The following is an 18,322-nucleotide window of genomic DNA, read 5'->3' as shown; positions in this document are numbered from 1 at the left end:
ATTAGCATGCAGGACAAGTCGCTTTGCTATTGCGCACAGCAACGCAAAACAATAGACGACAACCACATTCGTCATTCCAGCTGATAACAATAAATATGTGATGGGCGTTAAATGGTTATGGATTGTGATTGATGTGATTGATGATGATTGTGACACTGTTTTCCCTCATTTGACTCGCAGATTTTCACGGCAGCTCTCGTCTCCTCTCTTTAATCTCCTTCTTCTTCCCCTGACTCTATTCCTTCAGCGATGATGATGATGATGATGATGATGATGATAACTAGCTCATGTCTTCACTTTATAAGATGACGTGACTGACATAGCATCCCCGTTCGTACTACAGGAAATCTAATCCGCTAAATCTAAACTTAGGCGACACTTTTTTTTTTTTATGGCAAGCTAGACTATTTATGTTGAGGCTGCTCCTGTGTGGTGGTGGTGCTGCGGCTGCTGCCGTTTTCATCCAGCTGAAAGCACCGCCACCATGTAACCCCTCTACAAATAACCCCTCGCCGGTGTTCCTTCATGTGATGAAGAAAGGGGCGTGTGTATGTGTGATATCTTACACCGTTTGTGTCCGTGTTGGTGTGTTTTTACATGCTCCCCAGGAGGTAAATACTTGCTCTGTGATCCCGAGCACATTAGTCAGAGGAGAATGTCTGTGGGCACTGACCCCGCAGCCTTTACTAATTATACAACAGCAGGGGAGAGTAGACCATGTCTGACCAGTCTGGAATGAGCAACTGGTTGTGGCGCTACATCCTCCTCATGAGAGATGGGCAAAAAAAATCAGAATCAAGCAAGTCTAGACAGTCACAGATAAATACTGTATATATTTATATATATATATATCAGATATACAACAATGTGGATTAAAACTAAACTTTAGAAAATAAAAAAGTGTTGTAGACGGAAGGTGCTGCCAGATATTTTGAGGTTCTACAGGCCAGATGGCGCAACTGTGTGACTTCTTAATCTCTGAACTCTGACCTCTGACCCCCTGTGGCAATAGATCCCCCTGCACAGCGGAAATAGCATGTTTCCCCTTCTAGCCTACATGGACAAACACACCATGTGCCGCTCTCTTGCTTGTGTGTGTGTGTGTGTGTGTGTGTGTGAGAGAGAGGGAGAGAGAGAGAGAGAGTGTATGGGAATTCCAAACCAGTAGGGGGTCCATGTCTACTGGCCACAAGTGTGACATTACTGAAAAGCAATGACGAAACATTTTCTGAGAACGTCCCCTCGGGCCTCGACTGCTTCGACCACTAATAGCTGGACGAGAATAAAACTTTAAGTGTATTTACATTCAAGAAGCCCAAGAGAATGAAAGAGCTTCAGTAGCTGTAACAGTATGTAAATACACCCTGGTGCCATATTTGGTAAAAGCTAATGGCTGAACTATTGATCCTGCAACAAAGCATGCCTTTACTGCATGTGAGGGCTCAAGGACAGCGATTAAAGTAACACTGTGGCCTCATAAATGATCTACTCTAAAGGCTATTACATCGTCTGAGCTGGATTAATTTGACTCGTTTAGATCACAGGAGAGTGATGAATTAAGAGTCAAGAGAGCTAATGAAGCAGGTCTGATAAAATAAAGCAGCAGCAGTAGTGGCCTACTGATGGTGAAGACCTATTTCAATTGCATCACAATCTATATACAATATAAACGCAGCTAAATGCTAATGATGCAAGTGCCAGATCTTCAAGTATGAATTTGGATGGGTCCTCTCAGCACATTAGTGGAGAAGCACAACAGGAAATACAGTACATTTAAGTACAGGACAGGACAGTTGCCAACATCCATAGCCCCAAAACGCTTAGTCAAACGTAAGCACAGAAACCTCTCCTAGCTTTATGAACACTTGCCTCGCAGCTCATTAAAAATGCATCAAAGATCGCTGTGAATCGATGTGTGAGAGTGCAAACTTGCTATGACTGAGGAAACAAAGCACAAGGTAATGGAGGCAGGAGTGGGATATTGATCGATATGGGATGTTCTGTTGACCTTCATGAACTGGCCACCGCTGACCTAACGGCAGAGGTGGGAGTAAATCACAAGAAAGTCTCAAGTCTTAACCTTCAAGTCTCAAGCAAGTCCCTTAGTTTTACTTTCAACATTAAGGAAAACTGTTGCAGCTGCTTACAGCTCATAAATCTTACTGATATTTAACATTTTGTGGCAACGTAGAGTCTGGATCTGGGACTGCAGCTGCCCACTGCTACAATTATAATTGTTATTAGTCTTATTATTATTATTACCTCCACAAAGCACGTTATATTGTCACCTGTGTCTGTTTCTTTGTCAGCCAAAAGTACTAAACTGACTTGCACCAACCTTGGTGGAGGGATGGGGAGGGGCCAGGGGAAAACTCATTACATTTTGGTGGCGTTCTGGTTAAAGGGGCGGGGCCAGACTTTTTTTCATTTTTATTATCACTTTCCTTAATGTGTAGGATTGTTTGGCCTTGATGGAGGTATGAACTCCACTGAGTGCCATTCTACTTATTACTTTTACTATACATCTCTATGTGGAACCTGCATTGTGCTATGTCTCTTTCCTCCTGCAAAGCAAATTTTAGTATTTTTGGTCGTAGCCCCTCCCCATGATAGATGATTTGTGGGCATCTTACTAGAAATCACTCAATCATGTTTCAAAAACCAAATGTAACTTATCTTAAAAAATATCTAGAAACATGCAAATATTTAATAATAAAAAAAAAAGTCAAGTCAATTCAAGTCATCTGAGTCTAAGTTGAGTCTCGAGTCATTAATACACAGTCAAAGTGGAGTCTTATCACTGTTGGTCAAGCAACTTTTCAAATTTGTGACTAACTGCATGGCTAGATGTATTATCTGTAGTCCACAAAAGCATATTAATATGTCTCATGTCTGAGTGTATACAGGCCTAGATACTCATATGCACATGGCAACATAAAGTGTAACCTGCCAGCAGTGACCTGCAGCCAGCGCTGGTCAGAGGTAGTGACTATATTTAGCACAAATACCACTGACAACAATCACAAACGCATGGAAATAACCAACCCACACACCATGCACTATAAATCAGCCAGATAGCTCATCCATGCAGAGCATCATGTTTCACTCTGGATGAGGTTGTGTCTCAGGAAAAGTCATCAACGGTCGTTAGCAACGGGGCTGCGAAGGGAAAAATCTTGAAGGCCAAATGAGGAGAGCGTCTGATGAGCTGGCCGTAGCTATCTCATCCTGGAGGTGAGGAGAAGCTTTGATGGGCTCACTCTCGCTCGCCTCGGTCTGGAGAGACTATAAAGACACAACCGCATCATTGTGCCTGAAGTCTTGATAGTTTATGCAGATCCTCCTCAAAGCAACTCTTGTCAGCTCCTGTTATAATCAACATCCTGGTAAATGCTTCAGACACAAGCTGGTCTTGCTCCTGACTGGATACTTCCTGGTATTAGGGCTGTATCAATGTGATTCTTTACAGTGGCTTTAACTGTCTAGAACTCTTTGGGCACCTTCAGGCGACAGACATGTTCTGTGGGATGTAGAATTTTCCAGTGTCCCAAATGACCGATCCCCACTTTCAAAATGTGAGATAGACACAAGACGGAAAGAGAGAGAAAGAGAGAGAGAGAGAGAGAGAGAGAGAGAGCAGAGCACCAAGAAAGCACTCCATGTCCTAACTTGATGAGGTGGTATTCCTCTGCCTTTTTTAGGTGGTGTAGTGTTTGTGTAGCGTTTTAAAGTACAAGAATTTGATGAATGACGCAGTAGCGGTCCAAAGCTTCACAAACCTGTTCAAGTGCTTGTATTTAAAGTATTTTTTTCCACTATTTTCTTCCCAGTTTGGATCAACATATTCCTTTGTGCTTCACTTCATCTCACTGCCGAATAAATCCCTCTCTTGGCCTATGCATGGAGTCACCAGTCATGTCTTTGCACATGTCAACAAGAACCTAAAAATAACATACCGTTCAGAGCGGTTATCGCCGTCCCATCCGCATCCATGCAGATGCCCTGAACGACCAGTGGGAGTCACTCGTGCAGTGACACCTGAGGCCTCACTGAATACTTCCTTTCTTGACTTTGGTTAGTAGGTGCACATAATTGAATCGGAGATGCCGCTAGTGGGGACTGAATCTGGGCAGGGGTTTGACCTTGTACCACCATGTGACCCAGAGGAATCCTGACTGGAGAATGTGCACAAGATGGATTTAGCCGGTATCCTTGTTCCTCGATGTTACTGGCAGTATGATGGATAGAATAACAGTGACAAAGACCAGGAAAGGCCGGTGCATGAATAGGACTCGCTTTAAAAAGAGACAATAACAAGGAAGGAGAGGCCAGCGCTCCCAGTAGACCCAAAATGAAAGTGTAGTCCCTTTTTCTTTTCACTTTCTTCCCTTTCTTTCTTTCTTTCTTTCTCTAAATTTCACCCTGTGTGTCCATCCACCCCTTGGCTCAAGAGAGGCCCATTCAGAAAGCTAAGTAACCCATGTAGAAGGATGTCCCAGGCCAATAACACACCCGAAACAATACTGTTGTTCCTTATAAAGAAAGTGCAACACTTGGTCTTTGTCTCTACTGGTTTTCTCCAACCAAACTTTGCTCAAAGAACACTGACATGAAAAATCACCAAACACTGACAGATAAAGGGATTAGGAGGATTGGTATAAAGTTGGACAAGTGCCTGTGCCAAGCCATTGTCCATCAACCAAGTAAGCACAACAAGTATTTTATCACCTGTCAGAAAGGTGAGTATGGACGTTCGACTTTCAGCAGGAATCAGTGTCGGTCAACTGCAAAACACCTGTTCACCAAGCAAAGACAGGTCTACAAACTGAATCAGGTTGAATTTACTAAATGTAAAAATGTCATAGTTAAATATCAAATCATCCACGACAAAAGTTTACTGCTGAACGAGATAAAGTGGTTTCTGCAGGTCCTCCCCAGTGTAAATGCTGGGTAAAAGACAGATAAAGATAAAGAGAGGGTGCTTGTGAGAAGAGCTTGTGGAAAGGGATCATGATTAATTATTTCCTGGCTCTGATGTGGCATTTTTCACCAGATCAGCTGTGTAAAGATGGCTGCAGAAAGAGACAGAGGGAGAGAGAAAGAGAGAGAGTGTCTGTCTAACAGCTGGAGTAAGGCTGTATCCATAAGGAGGTAACAGACCACTCATTCATTCCCACACATTATGGACATCAGATAACTAGCACTCTGTCTCTCACAGGATTAGCAGTGTCTTGCGGAAACCCCTACGATACTCACGCTATTGTACAAAAATACAAGTGTACCATTAATTTGCTCCATTGAATAAACTTCAGCTTTCAATGCTTTGTATACAAAAAGGTTAGAACCTGTTACGTTCTATTATATCGAAGCTAAATACCCTCTCTCTGAGAACTTGCCATCATAGTCAGTGTAGCACAAGCACATTTAAACTTGCCCCAAAGTCACTAACTGTTGCCCTGCAGAAACCCCTGTCCCTGTGCCCCCCGAGCCAGAGTCCAAACGGGGACACTCAACACACAAAGCGCCTGTTCTCTCTGTGTCCAATGCAGTTTTTACTAGAAGGTCTTTATTTTTTGTGTCTTGGCTGTTACGCAATCTGAGCTGGGCAAAGTTTAAAGTCAAAGCAGCCTAATCCTCCCAAAGCCTCAGACCAGACCGAGGGATTGATAGTGTGGAAGCCTGTTGCCAACACAAAAGGCCAGACGTTTCACCTCTGCATCTTCTTGGTGAAATGCCACGGCCTCACAATGACTGTTTCAATGGGATCACACCGAACGCTGGCTTACAGCATCAGGGGTATGGCCGTCAGAGTTTGGGCTAGCTGATATCACCAGTGGTGGACAGCTGCTGTCCAGAGGCTGATGTTCACAATCAACACTGACATGTACGAGTTAATCTCATTTTCATTTAAAGGTCCCATGTTGTATAAAGGTAGATGTCCATGTGTTGTTTGATTATAAAGCAGGTTCTATATTAATACTGTGAAAGCATCAAAGCGCTCAGTCCACAGAGGAATGCACACAGCCTGTATTCAGAAACTGAGCCTTAAAACCAGCCATCAGGACTTCTGGAATATTGTGATGTCACAACAAAACAGTTACCGCTCTCAGCCATGCCCCAAGCCCCGCCCACCTGGACCCACCATCCAACCTTGCAGAATTTGGTTTCTCTGAGTGTTTAACTGAAAGATGAAGATTTTCTGGTTTTTAGTTCTTAAAATCACAAAATATATCTTCTTATGGATCAACACTTCAAAATAAAACACTAGAAAAGTGTAAAATATGGGACCTTTAATCATGGAATAACTCAACTGGAACAGTTTGGCTACAATCACAACATCTGCAAAGTGGACTGATTGAGAATCCAAACCAATGAACATTCATGCCCCAATGTCAACAAGTACCCATCCTGCTGAAGGGCTCACAAGCAAGATGCTGACTCCAGATCACAGTTGCTACCCCACAGCTGACCACTGACATCCTTGTTGCTGGGGGTCAATCAAGAAAAGTTCTTAAGATACGTGTGTGAGCTGAGAGCAGCCGAAGAAACAGATGAAATTGTAATTTGTAGTTCAGTTCTCTGGCATTAGCAGATTTAGCTGCCATCAAATACGTAATGGAGATCTATTGAACAGTGCATTCATTTAGAATTAGTAATGGCCATATTTCACTGGTGTCTGTGCTGATTTACTGCTCACCTGGACCTTGAACTACTCTTGGGCCGACGCAACCATTTGAATCCAAATCATCTGTTGGGGCTCGAACGCAGTCTCAGCAGTGATATCATTGTGTTGCATCAACATCTATCTCCACCAAGATTATGTAACAACCCCCCCCCCCAAAAAAACCTCACTCTTGACTGTAGCTCACCAAGCAACACAAATACACACTTAAATTTCAACTACTCTAAAGAATGCAGCAACAAATAGTCTACCCAACAGGACATGATCAATACATGGTCCCTTCTGTTGGATATGTTCAGACTGTGGGGATGAAAACACTGTGACTAATGTGTATGGGAACAAAGAGGAAGTATTAACCTCCTGGAGAAAAAGTGCAAAACAGACACAAATACACACTTGACACTTGGGAAATGCGACCTTGGATAAACAGTAACTTAATGGCTTCAGAAAATAAACTTACATAGAGAAATCAAGGACACTTGACTCATTTTCTTTCTGGAAGTTTCCACAGTCCCTGGAACTTTCTCATTTTGATTTATTACAACTTCAGTCTTATTTTTGTAGTTTTGGCCAGTTTTGCTGTCAAATATATATGAGATCAGGAATATTTCTACACTGCTGCAACAAGGTTGGCAACAGGTGAACCAGGAAGTCAGTACAGTATATACACTGGACAGTTTGGGTTATCATCTTGCAGTTTGAATTCTAAATAAATGAAGCTGTTTAACACCTACATGGTTGTCTACCTGCTTGTGCTTTCTGCACCTTTAGGCTTCTTTTTACTTTAGTTATAAGTTGCACCAAACCTAAACGATCCTTAAAGCCACTAAAAAACAGACTTGACACATGTGCGTGCAACATACCTCTATGTTTTATCACTATTGGATAAAGGAATTTGTAAAAGATTAAACTTGTCTTGTGAGCTTGGTTGAAGCAGTAAAAAAATATTAACAAATAAAACACAATGTGGCCAAGTGTTTTGGATAATAGACAACCTGGTGTCAATAATTTATTGAGCACATTTCCACATAAAGTTTCTTGTTGCAGAAACACATCTGCAGAACTGAGCATGTTACTCACATGTTATCAAAGACGTCAAAGCTGTTAAATTTGTACCAAACTTTTCTCCCCGGCGGTCTAAAGAGCAGAGGACAAACCGGACACAGGCTCAAGGGCAGAAACTCTTCAACAGCTATCGAAACTTGAAAAAAAAGGCGTCAGCTGCCTCACTTCGCCGGGAAGTTGAAGAAACGCTGGATGCAAACTCACCATGTAACTCTTAGAGACTGTCTGTCTGTACAGCAGCATGCACAAACCCACACTGACATTCTCTGTCACTCCTCCTCCTGTGAATGTGCGCACAAAAGAGCTTCACAGTCGAGTGGAGGAGTCTGCCTTTAACTCCTCCGACTCCTCGAAAGAGAGAGAAAGAAACAGTAAAGTAGTATTAAATTTAGTTTGGACCAAATTAACAATCACTGTGCAGAACCTGAGCTGAAATGGGAAAGATTTGGAAATGCCACAATGCTGACTGTACATCAGTTTAGGTGCTAAATTTGTTTTGGTTCTTCCACAGCCAAATCCTGAATACTAATCAAAAACACAAGCGTCCGTCACTCAAATGACTGTCAATGTCCAATGTCAAAGGTAGGATCCTCTCGTCACTGTCTACACAGAGCTGGAGCTTTCAGGTTCTCCAACACATCTGCTCCTCACACAGTGTTTCCTTCAGTGTGTTGTTGGTTTCTAACCTCAAGCCATAGCTTTGCATGTAGCAGGGTTGTTTGATTAGACAGGTGCATGTGTCAGGTGACTGACAGGGTCAGCTTGTTAAAAAACATCTATTTCAGTCAGACACTCTTATGTTAAGGAATTTATACCATTTATAGCAAATGATCAAACAGTTAGATTTGATGGGAAAGGCTCTGCTCAAAGAATGACTGTGCTGTAAATCTGAATGAATATGACTGAGTATTACTTATCAGCCCATAGCCAAACAGCTGAAGAACGAGCCAGTGATTGTGGAGCATGAATGAGGAAGCTGATGCCAATCAACACAAGGTTAGTGCCCAGTCTTGGCAGTTTATTATTAGGTACACCCCACTAAAGGAAGGTTATAATGTTCAGTTTCTATTTAAATTGTTTTAGTGAGCACAGGTATTAGTATTATTTTGGTAAAACCCACTTATATTAATGAAGTTAGGGTAAATTAGAGAAACACCTCTCTGTATAATGCAACAGTTGCTACAGTTCAACAGCACCACCAACTAATTCCTCCAAAATGATCACACAGTTCAATCAACAACTCTCTAAAACAGCTTCAACACAAACTGAACATTATGACCTTCATAAAAGTAGGATTTACTGTAGGCCTGTTGTATTACACAGATACTCCCTTTAGTACTCCTCTGACACTGTGCAGAATATCTACTTACTCGTGCAGTGCGTGAATGTCAACATTGTAGTATCATCTCAAATCAAACACAGCTGTTGTACATTTAACAGAAATGACGATCACCACTGTTAGCTAGCTGGCTAGCATTCACATTGGCGTTCACAGCGCCAAATCATTACATACTGCTAAATAACCCAAGGGACATACTGATGGCTTCTATCTAACAACGGCATAGTAATACTTAGTGACAAAACAAAACACTTTGTGTAGATATATAACTTATATTTGTATGGTGTGTTCACCAATCATCGCAACAGTTGCAGCTTCCTCTCTGGTCCCTCCCATACAGAACACAAATGTTCCTGCTGAGCTGTAAGAATCCATTGTGCTTTCTTTTTGCATCTGATGAGCATTCAGATTAGCTGCGTATGTTACTCACACTGGACTTACTGGATGGTTTTTCATCTTTTAACAGGTACCTGAAACAACCAGGCAATCCAACCTTTTGCTGCTTTTTCTAACGTGGTGCTATTTTCAATCTAACTGCAGCTCTGGGCAGATTCATGAACTGTGGAAGAAGACCAATGATTGCAATTCTAGAAAAATAGAAAGATGAGAAAAAATGTGAAGAGATTAATGAGAAACATGTGGTGCTGAGGTCGTCCGCCAAAAAGTAACAGGTCATAAAGACCTGGTGCATCATCATTAGAGATGTTAAGTGTTCTTTCTTTGTAGCTACATGAATTGTGTAATTTTTGTAATGTTTTCTTTTTCCTGTTTATGTAAGGTGCAGGCAGAACAAACGTTCCCGTGTCGAAACGGACCCACAGCAGCTGTAGCTGCTTTCACAGAATGAACACAATGAAAGTCGACATCAATCTTTGCAAACCAACGACCACATAGAAAGCACTTACCCAATGTTGATCCCAACAAAACATTGACCCTATAATTTTCAGCTTTATGCAATGCCTCAATAAGCAAAGAACTGATGTAAGTAGCCTTCCACTTTCTTTAGAAAACCAACTGCAATCCTGACAAACGCCAAACCAACAACAACAACAACAATACTTTTTTTTTTATTTCTAACACTTAAGAAGATACATGTCCTCTCCTGCTGTCCCTCTCGGCTCTGAAAGCCGCTCTGTCGGAGGAGCTAACTGCCTTTTCAGCGCTAACAAGTGTGAAGCCAAATGACAGTGGAAACACTCCAGTTTCCTGGAAACCCTTTCTCTCTTGTTTCTGCGAGAGGGAACCATTTTAAACTGCATCTTTAAATGTCATTTGCGAGCAGCGCTGATTTAAAATACAGCGTATATCAATGTGACTGTGGTGCCTGAATAAAGTCTCGACACAAAAGGTTATTATAGGATACGTTTGAAGCCTTATCGACTACTCCAAGTCTCAAGTAGCTAAATAAGAGCCTGTGATTTGTGTGCATTTTTGTGTATGTGCACTTGTCTCTTGCTCATGTCTTTGTGTGCATGTATGTCCGTGTGTGTGTGTGATCTCACCCAAGCAACATCATCAGATGACAGTGGGCAAGATGAGGCACACAACTTGGACCGGGCACACACACACACACACACACACAAGCACGCACGCACGCACATACACACACACACACACATACACAATCTCACCTCCACTGAGACAGAGCGAGACGAGACTCACACCTAGGCTATTTTAGCAGGGCCTATTTCAAGCTGCCGCAGAGCGGGGTAGACACTTTATGGGGACTGATAGAGGGTAGCCAAGTCACCTCTGACCTTTGACTACCAGGGAGAGCAGTAAAAACACACAGGGGGAATCAAGGACATGAAACATCCAGCACGCATCCCTCTTCAAAAAAGTCCATCTTTAAATTGCAGACACTTTTGTCACTTTTTTATCATGAAAGATTCTCTGAATTGCAACATTACTATTGTCACTTGTTACAATAAAGAGTTAAAATTAGCTTTACTTTAAACAGGTATGAGATTAACAATAACAACTGCTAACAACAAATCAGTAATATGTAATAATAACACTGACACTTCATAAAGAGTAATTTTACTTTTGATACTTCAAGTACATTCTGTTGATAATACGTTTGTACTTTTACTTAGGTAATATTATGAATGGAGGATTTTCACTTTTAACAGGGTAATGGGAGTTTGATGCGACACTCAGTCGAACAGAAGCTAAACGGCCGCCGCAGCTGCTGCAAGAGATCATGCAGACAATGAATGACTCTATCTGTAAATATTCATTTATGCTTGAACATAGGATTACGATATGCATTTACCAGGTTATAGCACTTTTCCTTTCAGGATTATGCAATACATAACAAAGACAATAATTTTTTCTTTAGCTATACATATCAGCGTTTTCTCTGCCACAAAGCGAATGAATGTCATTCCAATGGTCATAAAACAAGCTGACCAGCCACACAAGTGCAGCGCCTTCGAAGGCAAAACAATAGGCTCGCTTCTATCGCTAAGGGCGTAGCATTGCTTCCTTTTTTTGGGTGGTAGCATTTTGGCCACAGAGTGACCACCGCACCGCTCTGTCCATGCCTGTGGCTGGACCGAGGAATGTCTCGCGCTGCGCTCTGGAAAGCAATAGAGTCAGGTCCCACGGGGGCCTCTGGCTTCTCTGCGGTCATGATTTCGCCACAAGTGCATACAGCGTTACCAGTGTCTCTCCCCTATTTCAAAACATAATCCATTTACACCCAGCAAAGCATGAAACCTCTTACAGCAGATTTGGGTTGATTTTGATCCTCCAGAATGTCAGTATTTAGCTGTAAACACAACTGTGACCCTGTGTCTTGTCTCATAAAAAAAAAAAAACTCCAACACCAGTTTGAACTTAAACGTGACCTCAGTTTGACCCCGTCATGTGGGAGTTTTAAAGAAAGTGTGAAACAAGTCTTTTAACTCCATTTGGACAGAGGCAGAATCGCTTCTCTGTCTCACGCAGAGAGACAAAAACACCCTTGTTACAGCTTGGTTACATGCTGTGTGTGTGTGTTTGTGTGTGTGTGTGCGTGTGTCCTTGTGCGTGTGTGTGAGAGTGAAAAAGAAAGACAGAGACCAGAATAGCATCACAACATCCTCTCAACCACATTAAGATGCATTTGCACAGTCACATGTATGGTTTGTATAACATTCATGTAAAATGACCTTTTCACTTAAAAGCTCATGAGCAGTGTGTCCACTCACTGACACTGGCGGCCGATGAGGAAGAGGAGGAGGAGGACGGTAATTTGAAGTGGTCGTCCGGGACTTCTACTGAGGCGCGTTGCCTCAAATTTGACGAGTTACGGGTCACATGCACATAGGCTACATGAATGTGATGTGCAGGTTGTTACATCAATCTGACAGTTTACTTTAAATGAATTAGAATTACAGGAAGTGGGAAAGTAATTGCATATTAACCTTGGTGGCCATGAGGACTATAAAGAGCCATTGTAATTAACACCTTGTAAAGTTTACAACCCACAGGAGGATGGCAGGAGGAGCTCCGCCTCTGTGTGGGTTCGTGTCAGCTTGTACAGACTCCTCCTTTGATATCCAATCAATCCTCAGCATTAATCTCGCGCGCAAGACTCACCAGGGAGATATTACATCTAAAATAACACCCAGCAGTGCTGCGAGAGCGTGCGGGTCGCTGTAAAATACCATCTACTCACCGTCTGTGGTGTCCTCACAGTTCTGATTGAAGTTTTCGTAGGAGTCCCAGCGGATCAGGGGATCCTGTGTGTTGTAGTCAACCGAGACGCTCGGCCCGTTTTCTAGGAGATCCATACCTTGACCAGAAGTACAAAGAGGCAGAGCAGAAAATGTGAATGTCTTTAAATCACAAAACAGACCACAAAACAATTCATTCCCCTGAATTGAGTAATAACAGCTCTGAGTGAAATTAGTCGAGTGTTTTTGCTCGTCTAGTAAACTGTGACAAACAGATAGGAAGGTGCAGGGCAACGTGTTGGTGAACCAACTGCAAGTCCCCCAGTTTGTCTTTTGTTGCACGTCTTCCCCCTCTTTCTCTCCAACATTAACTTTATCTCTCTTTATTATATACTTTCAATTAAAGGTAAAAATGCCCTAAACTATGTATGACAGTAAAATATAATGTGTGGAAAATGCTCCAGAGCACCCATAAAACCAGACACATTGATTCTTACCATGGATTTTCTCTGGCCCGAAGGAGAAAATAAACTCCACTTTTCCATATTCGGGAAACCTGTCGTCTGCAGTGGAGAAATAAAAAGTTGTCTGGGTTATTAAAGTAAAAAAAAAAAAAAAAAAAAAGTAACAAGCAAACAGATTGTAGTGGAAAACATCTCGTGAACACAATATTTACAGTGGAGTAATATTACCAGACACTCAGATTTTATTCATTAGCTACAACATTCACTGGATCCGTCACCTTTGAACGTCTCATCGAGCTCATCTTTCCCAAAGACGATCCCCAGGTCGTGAACTGCACAGGTGTGAAACTGCACCCTGAAGATCACGTCTCGGCACGGGCTGCGGTAACGCTTGTGGTAGCACTTGAGCTGGAGGGAGAAAGTGATCAGAAGAAATTCAAACAACACCGTATCGAAGCTGCTTTGTATCAAGCAGCGCCAACAGAACTCAACAGGTCAGTTAGACTGGGTTGGATTGTAGTTGGACGGATGCCTTTAAAGCTCCACAGGTATCACAATAATAATCATTTCAGGATGTGGCTTATTTATATAATGTGTCAGTCCTGATGAGAAAAAAACGTTTTCAGCAAATTAACCTGCAGAGTCAAATCACTCCTTCAGCTGAGCTCAGTACAGCTTCAGGGTTGATACACTCCGAATATCAAGTGAGCAACAATATGGAATGATCCTTGCGAAACACGAGCCAGAGACATGTCAACTTGATTCACTGCTAGGTCTCTCACCGCACTGGCTCAGAGCTAGAAAAAGCATTTAAGGCATTTTTATATATATATCCCTTGAAATGTATGGCCTCTTCACACACGTTATTATCCAAACTCTTTCCCCAAACACAACGGCTTTAAGAGCAAGACTGAAACCACACACGGGAAAATCTTCTCTCTCTCCCTCCCACTGCTTCCTGGACCTGTGAGGCTTTTACAAGGACCTCACATTTACAGGTACTGGAGGAATATTTACCATAACCCAGACAACTTGCAGCTCACAAACCGTGACTGTAAAGAATTTAAAAAAAAAAAAAAAAAAAAGGGGGCAAACTGAAAAACATCCTACTGTTAGATTTACATTTTCAGCTTTAATGTTTAATTTTTAAACATAATAAAGCACCACGTGTGTAATTTATCCATCTGCTACTTAGGTACAAAGTAAGTAGGTACAAACTAAATGTAAAAACTACTAAATGGCTCTGACCGCTTTCAAAAAAAACTATTTTCTACTTGTAGTGCCAAATGAGACCAAAACATATAAGATTGAGGATGAAAGGAAGGCAAAGTAAAATATCCTGTGGCTTAGCACAGCTCCCTGGGATATGGTAAACCTCCCACTGAGGGGTCTGTTTCATGAGGAAAACAAAGCTGCTGAGCCAAGGTTGAGAACAAAAAATAGAAGAAGGAAAACATTCATTTAAACTTACACGCTTGCCTTTAGAGACTTGAGAGCACATTTTCATTTTCACGCACCAGATAACGATTAACCAAAGCCTGTTCCTGCTCGTTTGTGAATTGATTATCTTTAATGTTAAAGGAAAGGTTAGGCTTGTTCTCTCTCTTGCAGAGAGTTAGATGATAAAGTTGATAACCACTGATATCTGTCCATTAAATATAAGCTAAGTGTCCCAGCAGCCACGAGACGGTTTAGCACAGTTTAGCTTAAGCTGTGCTAAACCGCAGGATATTTTACTTTGTCTTCCTTTCATTCTCAATCTTATACGTTTTGCTCTCATATTGCTCCACATGCCTTGTGGGAAAGGTGTGTGGAGAGCAGTCAGCATAAGATAAGTGCAAAAATAACAAGTTGTCGTCAGGAAGTCACTGCACATAAACCCCTTGTAAAAGCACAACTTTTAGTCATTTTTACATTTCATTTTACATACAGATTAAACAAATGACATGTAACATGTTAATTGGTGAGTTTCAGAGGTACCTTTGGTCAGAGCCAGGCTAGCTGTTCATCTCTCGCTTCATATTGACGATACAGAAGTGACAGCGGCATCAATCTTTTCGTCCAACTCTCAGCGAGCAAACCAATTTCCCAACTATTCCATTAATCTTTAGCTGTATTCTTTTCTGCTTCTGTTCTGAGCTCTATAAAGTTTAATGTGACATTTTGGATGCAGCTTTATCATAAAATAGTTGAGACCAAACTTGGAATTAAAATGAGGGGAGGAAAGAGCCAAAACCTAAAAAAATTGAAATCATGTTTATAAAGATTTTTCTCTGTAATTATCTTTTTTCATCTAACCATTCAGCAATTAGTAATTTCTTGGCAGCCATACAATCGATGCACAACTCAGTTCAACTGCACAAACACACACCATTGCAGTTTGAAATGCTGGAGCACACTCCACGCTGACTAATGCCTTTCCCATTTTTGGCCACGAGGCCACAGTTCACATTTTCTGTGTTATCTGAATAATAACAAGCATCAGCAGGCATCGGCTCAGTCAGATGATGCATTCAGCAGAATCCATTAGTCCGTCTTAAATAAAGGATGAGATATGCGCTCCGCTCTGAGAGCCCAAAATGGGGATGCCTGGAGCATACGCTAAGTGCTCCCTTTGAAATTCTCCATGCTGAAATTATGAACCCCGAGGACATCTCACAGATAACTTTAAACTTTGCTGATCTGTGCGGTTGCTCTGTCTGAAATACATGCAAATATAAGCCAGAGGCACAGGCACAGAGGAACAGGTGCTACTCAGGATCTTTTTTTCTATTTAGTTTCAATTTCCTCAAAATCAGAAAAGACCCTTCCAAAAGTATAAAAAAAAAAAACTGTCAATTTGACATTCAGCTTGTCTTTAACTGATGTCATGTCATGTTAAAGTTATACACTGTGTATCCAAAACACTGTTGGAAAGGAAGTATGCTGCCATTTTGACATCATAGTTTCCAGGAAACATATTGTGTGCTAATGAGGGTCTATAAACCGAGGTATAGGACCATGGCCAACTGTCTTCCCCCCGGGTTTTTATGGCCCTATTTTTTTTCTGTGAATGGATACCATAAGCCGCTGCAGCACATGTATACAGTGCATACACCCGACGTCAGGCTGGAAAAACCAACAGGATTCCCTCAGTGCTAATAAACAATATAAAAAAAAATCAGTCCATCCTTTACATTTGTGCAGATGCAGATTCATTGTTTAGCTTCCATTTGTGTTCATTCCTTTCTAGCAGAGGTCATACACTGGAAAATATAGGACAATAAACTTTCCTTGTTATTGGCTTCACACGAGAAAGAAATCTTGAAGCAGTGTTTCCATGTTTCCTAGTTTAAACGCACTGAATGGGATTCAAACAGCTGAGACATTAAACCAGTACTTTGCTCTTTTTACTGTCTTTATCATTATCATATCATTGGCTGTTGCTTATATGCGCTGTTCTCACCAGGATGTCCCCTTTCAGGAGAAGACCAGGCTCGATGGTGATGCAGATGCTCGTCTGACTGTCGCCCTGAACATTACTGTGAAAGAGAAAAGCCACAACATGTTAGATTATAAGTCTGCCCTCATTATTATTACAGTATTAACACAGTTCAACCCGACAGAGCGTCACCGATGTTACATGTCTGGGTATAACTATGTGCACATGATCTACATCGTCCGCTGACAATCCTTTATTTGCTTTAGCAGTGGCCATCACAGAGCATAACAGTGCTGCAGTCCAGGGCTAATTTTGGGTATTAGTGTCTACATGATTGTCTGACTGGTGGAGTGGGATCAAAGGGTGCAGAGTGCTAATAGGGAGCATGTGAGAGAAAGTGGGGAGAAATGTGATTTGGGGCTTTAAGGGGTTGACAGTCTGGAAGTGTATGCGCTCTGATTGTTTCACGCTTATTGTTGTGTATGCTGTAAAAGTGTTTATGGTACTGACACAATCGTAAAAATGGATGTAATAGACAATCTGACACTAACAGGCTTTACTATTTACAGTAGCAAATTCAAAACACTTCATAAATGCTCTGCAGCGAAAATGAGCCAAAGAATGACAAAAAACAGCTGCAACAGGCTGCTGTGCTTTTCATTCACTTCCAGCAGTGAGCACCAATCAAATTTTCCATATTGTCTTTTTTCCATTGTCGAGTCTCATCTTCCATGCTAACGCTGCCTCAGCTATGTTATCAGTTAAAAAATTTAACCCTGCTAATTGTTTTTTTCATTAATATATTAATGGAAACTGCATGATCAGACCTGAACATGCGTGTTTTTCTGATAGGACCTAGCAGCTTTTTTTTTACTATTTGCCCAGATATAATAATCACTGTCTGTGTGGTATTTAAACTGTAATACATTAAAATGCCGTGTAAATGTAGCCTGTATGCCTCACCCATCTGAGGACAGTGCAGCTCTCCCCTCCCCTTCTCTCCTCTAAACCTCCCCTCTTCTCAAAACAACAACAGAAAGCCATAGAATCCATTGTTTCCTGTCTGGCCCTGGGAACCAGCGGGGTCCTCTGGCAAGAAAAGCCTTCGGGCGTCCACACGGATGCCTGTCTCTCTGTTTCATTGGCTCTCCAGTCACAAATAACACTAGAAGTGATTGCGGGCTCTAAAGTGGGGAAACAAGAGCCTGCAGCTGGGGAGGCTAGATTAATACAATAATGTGAGTGTAAACTGGCAAGAGGGACGATGTGTGTGTATGTTAGGGGGCAGGGGAGTTAGGGGAGAGGCTATAAAGGAAAATCTGGCTTTTTTTTTTTTTTTTTATTATTGAGCCATTACGAGCTTGCTATCCCTGGAATCTTGTAAAATCATTTGAGTGTGAGCATGTTTTAAGACTTACTAGATCCCAGATGTGTAGACGGGCTGCATGGCCTGGTAGATTTTAAGAAAGGGACGACAACCTGGAACACAATAAAAAAAAAAAAAAATTGCACAAAAATAAATAAGGTGTATGAAAATGCTTTTGCGTGAGCGAGTATCTGTGCACGACCCTCACCTCCTTTAGACTCGAAGTTGGGGATGCCATGCATGATGACGTGATGGAGGAACAAGGGTTTGTTGTTGATCTTGATGTGTCCGGAGAGCAAGCCGCTGAAGTACTCCACATACCT

General features: G+C 41.8%; 1 protein-coding gene across 6 annotated transcripts in view; it reads right to left on the bottom strand.

Moving 5' to 3' along the window:
• The window catches only part of LOC111218778 (tensin-1-like), a 173,738-nt gene that overhangs the window by 24,501 nt on the left and 130,915 nt on the right, over positions 1–18,322 (bottom strand). For 5 of the 6 annotated variants that reach the window (XM_022741243.1, XM_022741245.1, XM_022741246.1 and 2 more), the window contains 6 exons: positions 18,208–18,320; positions 18,052–18,112; positions 16,658–16,733; positions 13,491–13,620; positions 13,246–13,311; positions 12,751–12,873 (listed from right to left, as the gene is read on the bottom strand). In XM_022741243.1, coding sequence (XP_022596964.1) covers positions 12,751–12,873; positions 13,246–13,311; positions 13,491–13,620; positions 16,658–16,733; positions 18,052–18,112; positions 18,208–18,320 — 569 coding nt within the window. The remainder of the gene's footprint in view (positions 1–12,750; positions 12,874–13,245; positions 13,312–13,490; positions 13,621–16,657; positions 16,734–18,051; positions 18,113–18,207; positions 18,321–18,322) is intronic. The other variant, XM_022741244.1, reaches the window with a different exon arrangement.

Source organism: Seriola dumerili, unplaced genomic scaffold (genome assembly GCF_002260705.1).
Source record: "Seriola dumerili isolate Sdu_G_001 unplaced genomic scaffold, Sdu_1.0 BDQW01000052.1, whole genome shotgun sequence".
NCBI lineage: Eukaryota > Metazoa > Chordata > Actinopteri > Carangiformes > Carangidae > Seriola > Seriola dumerili.
This window is presented reverse-complemented; position numbering and strand designations above follow the sequence as displayed.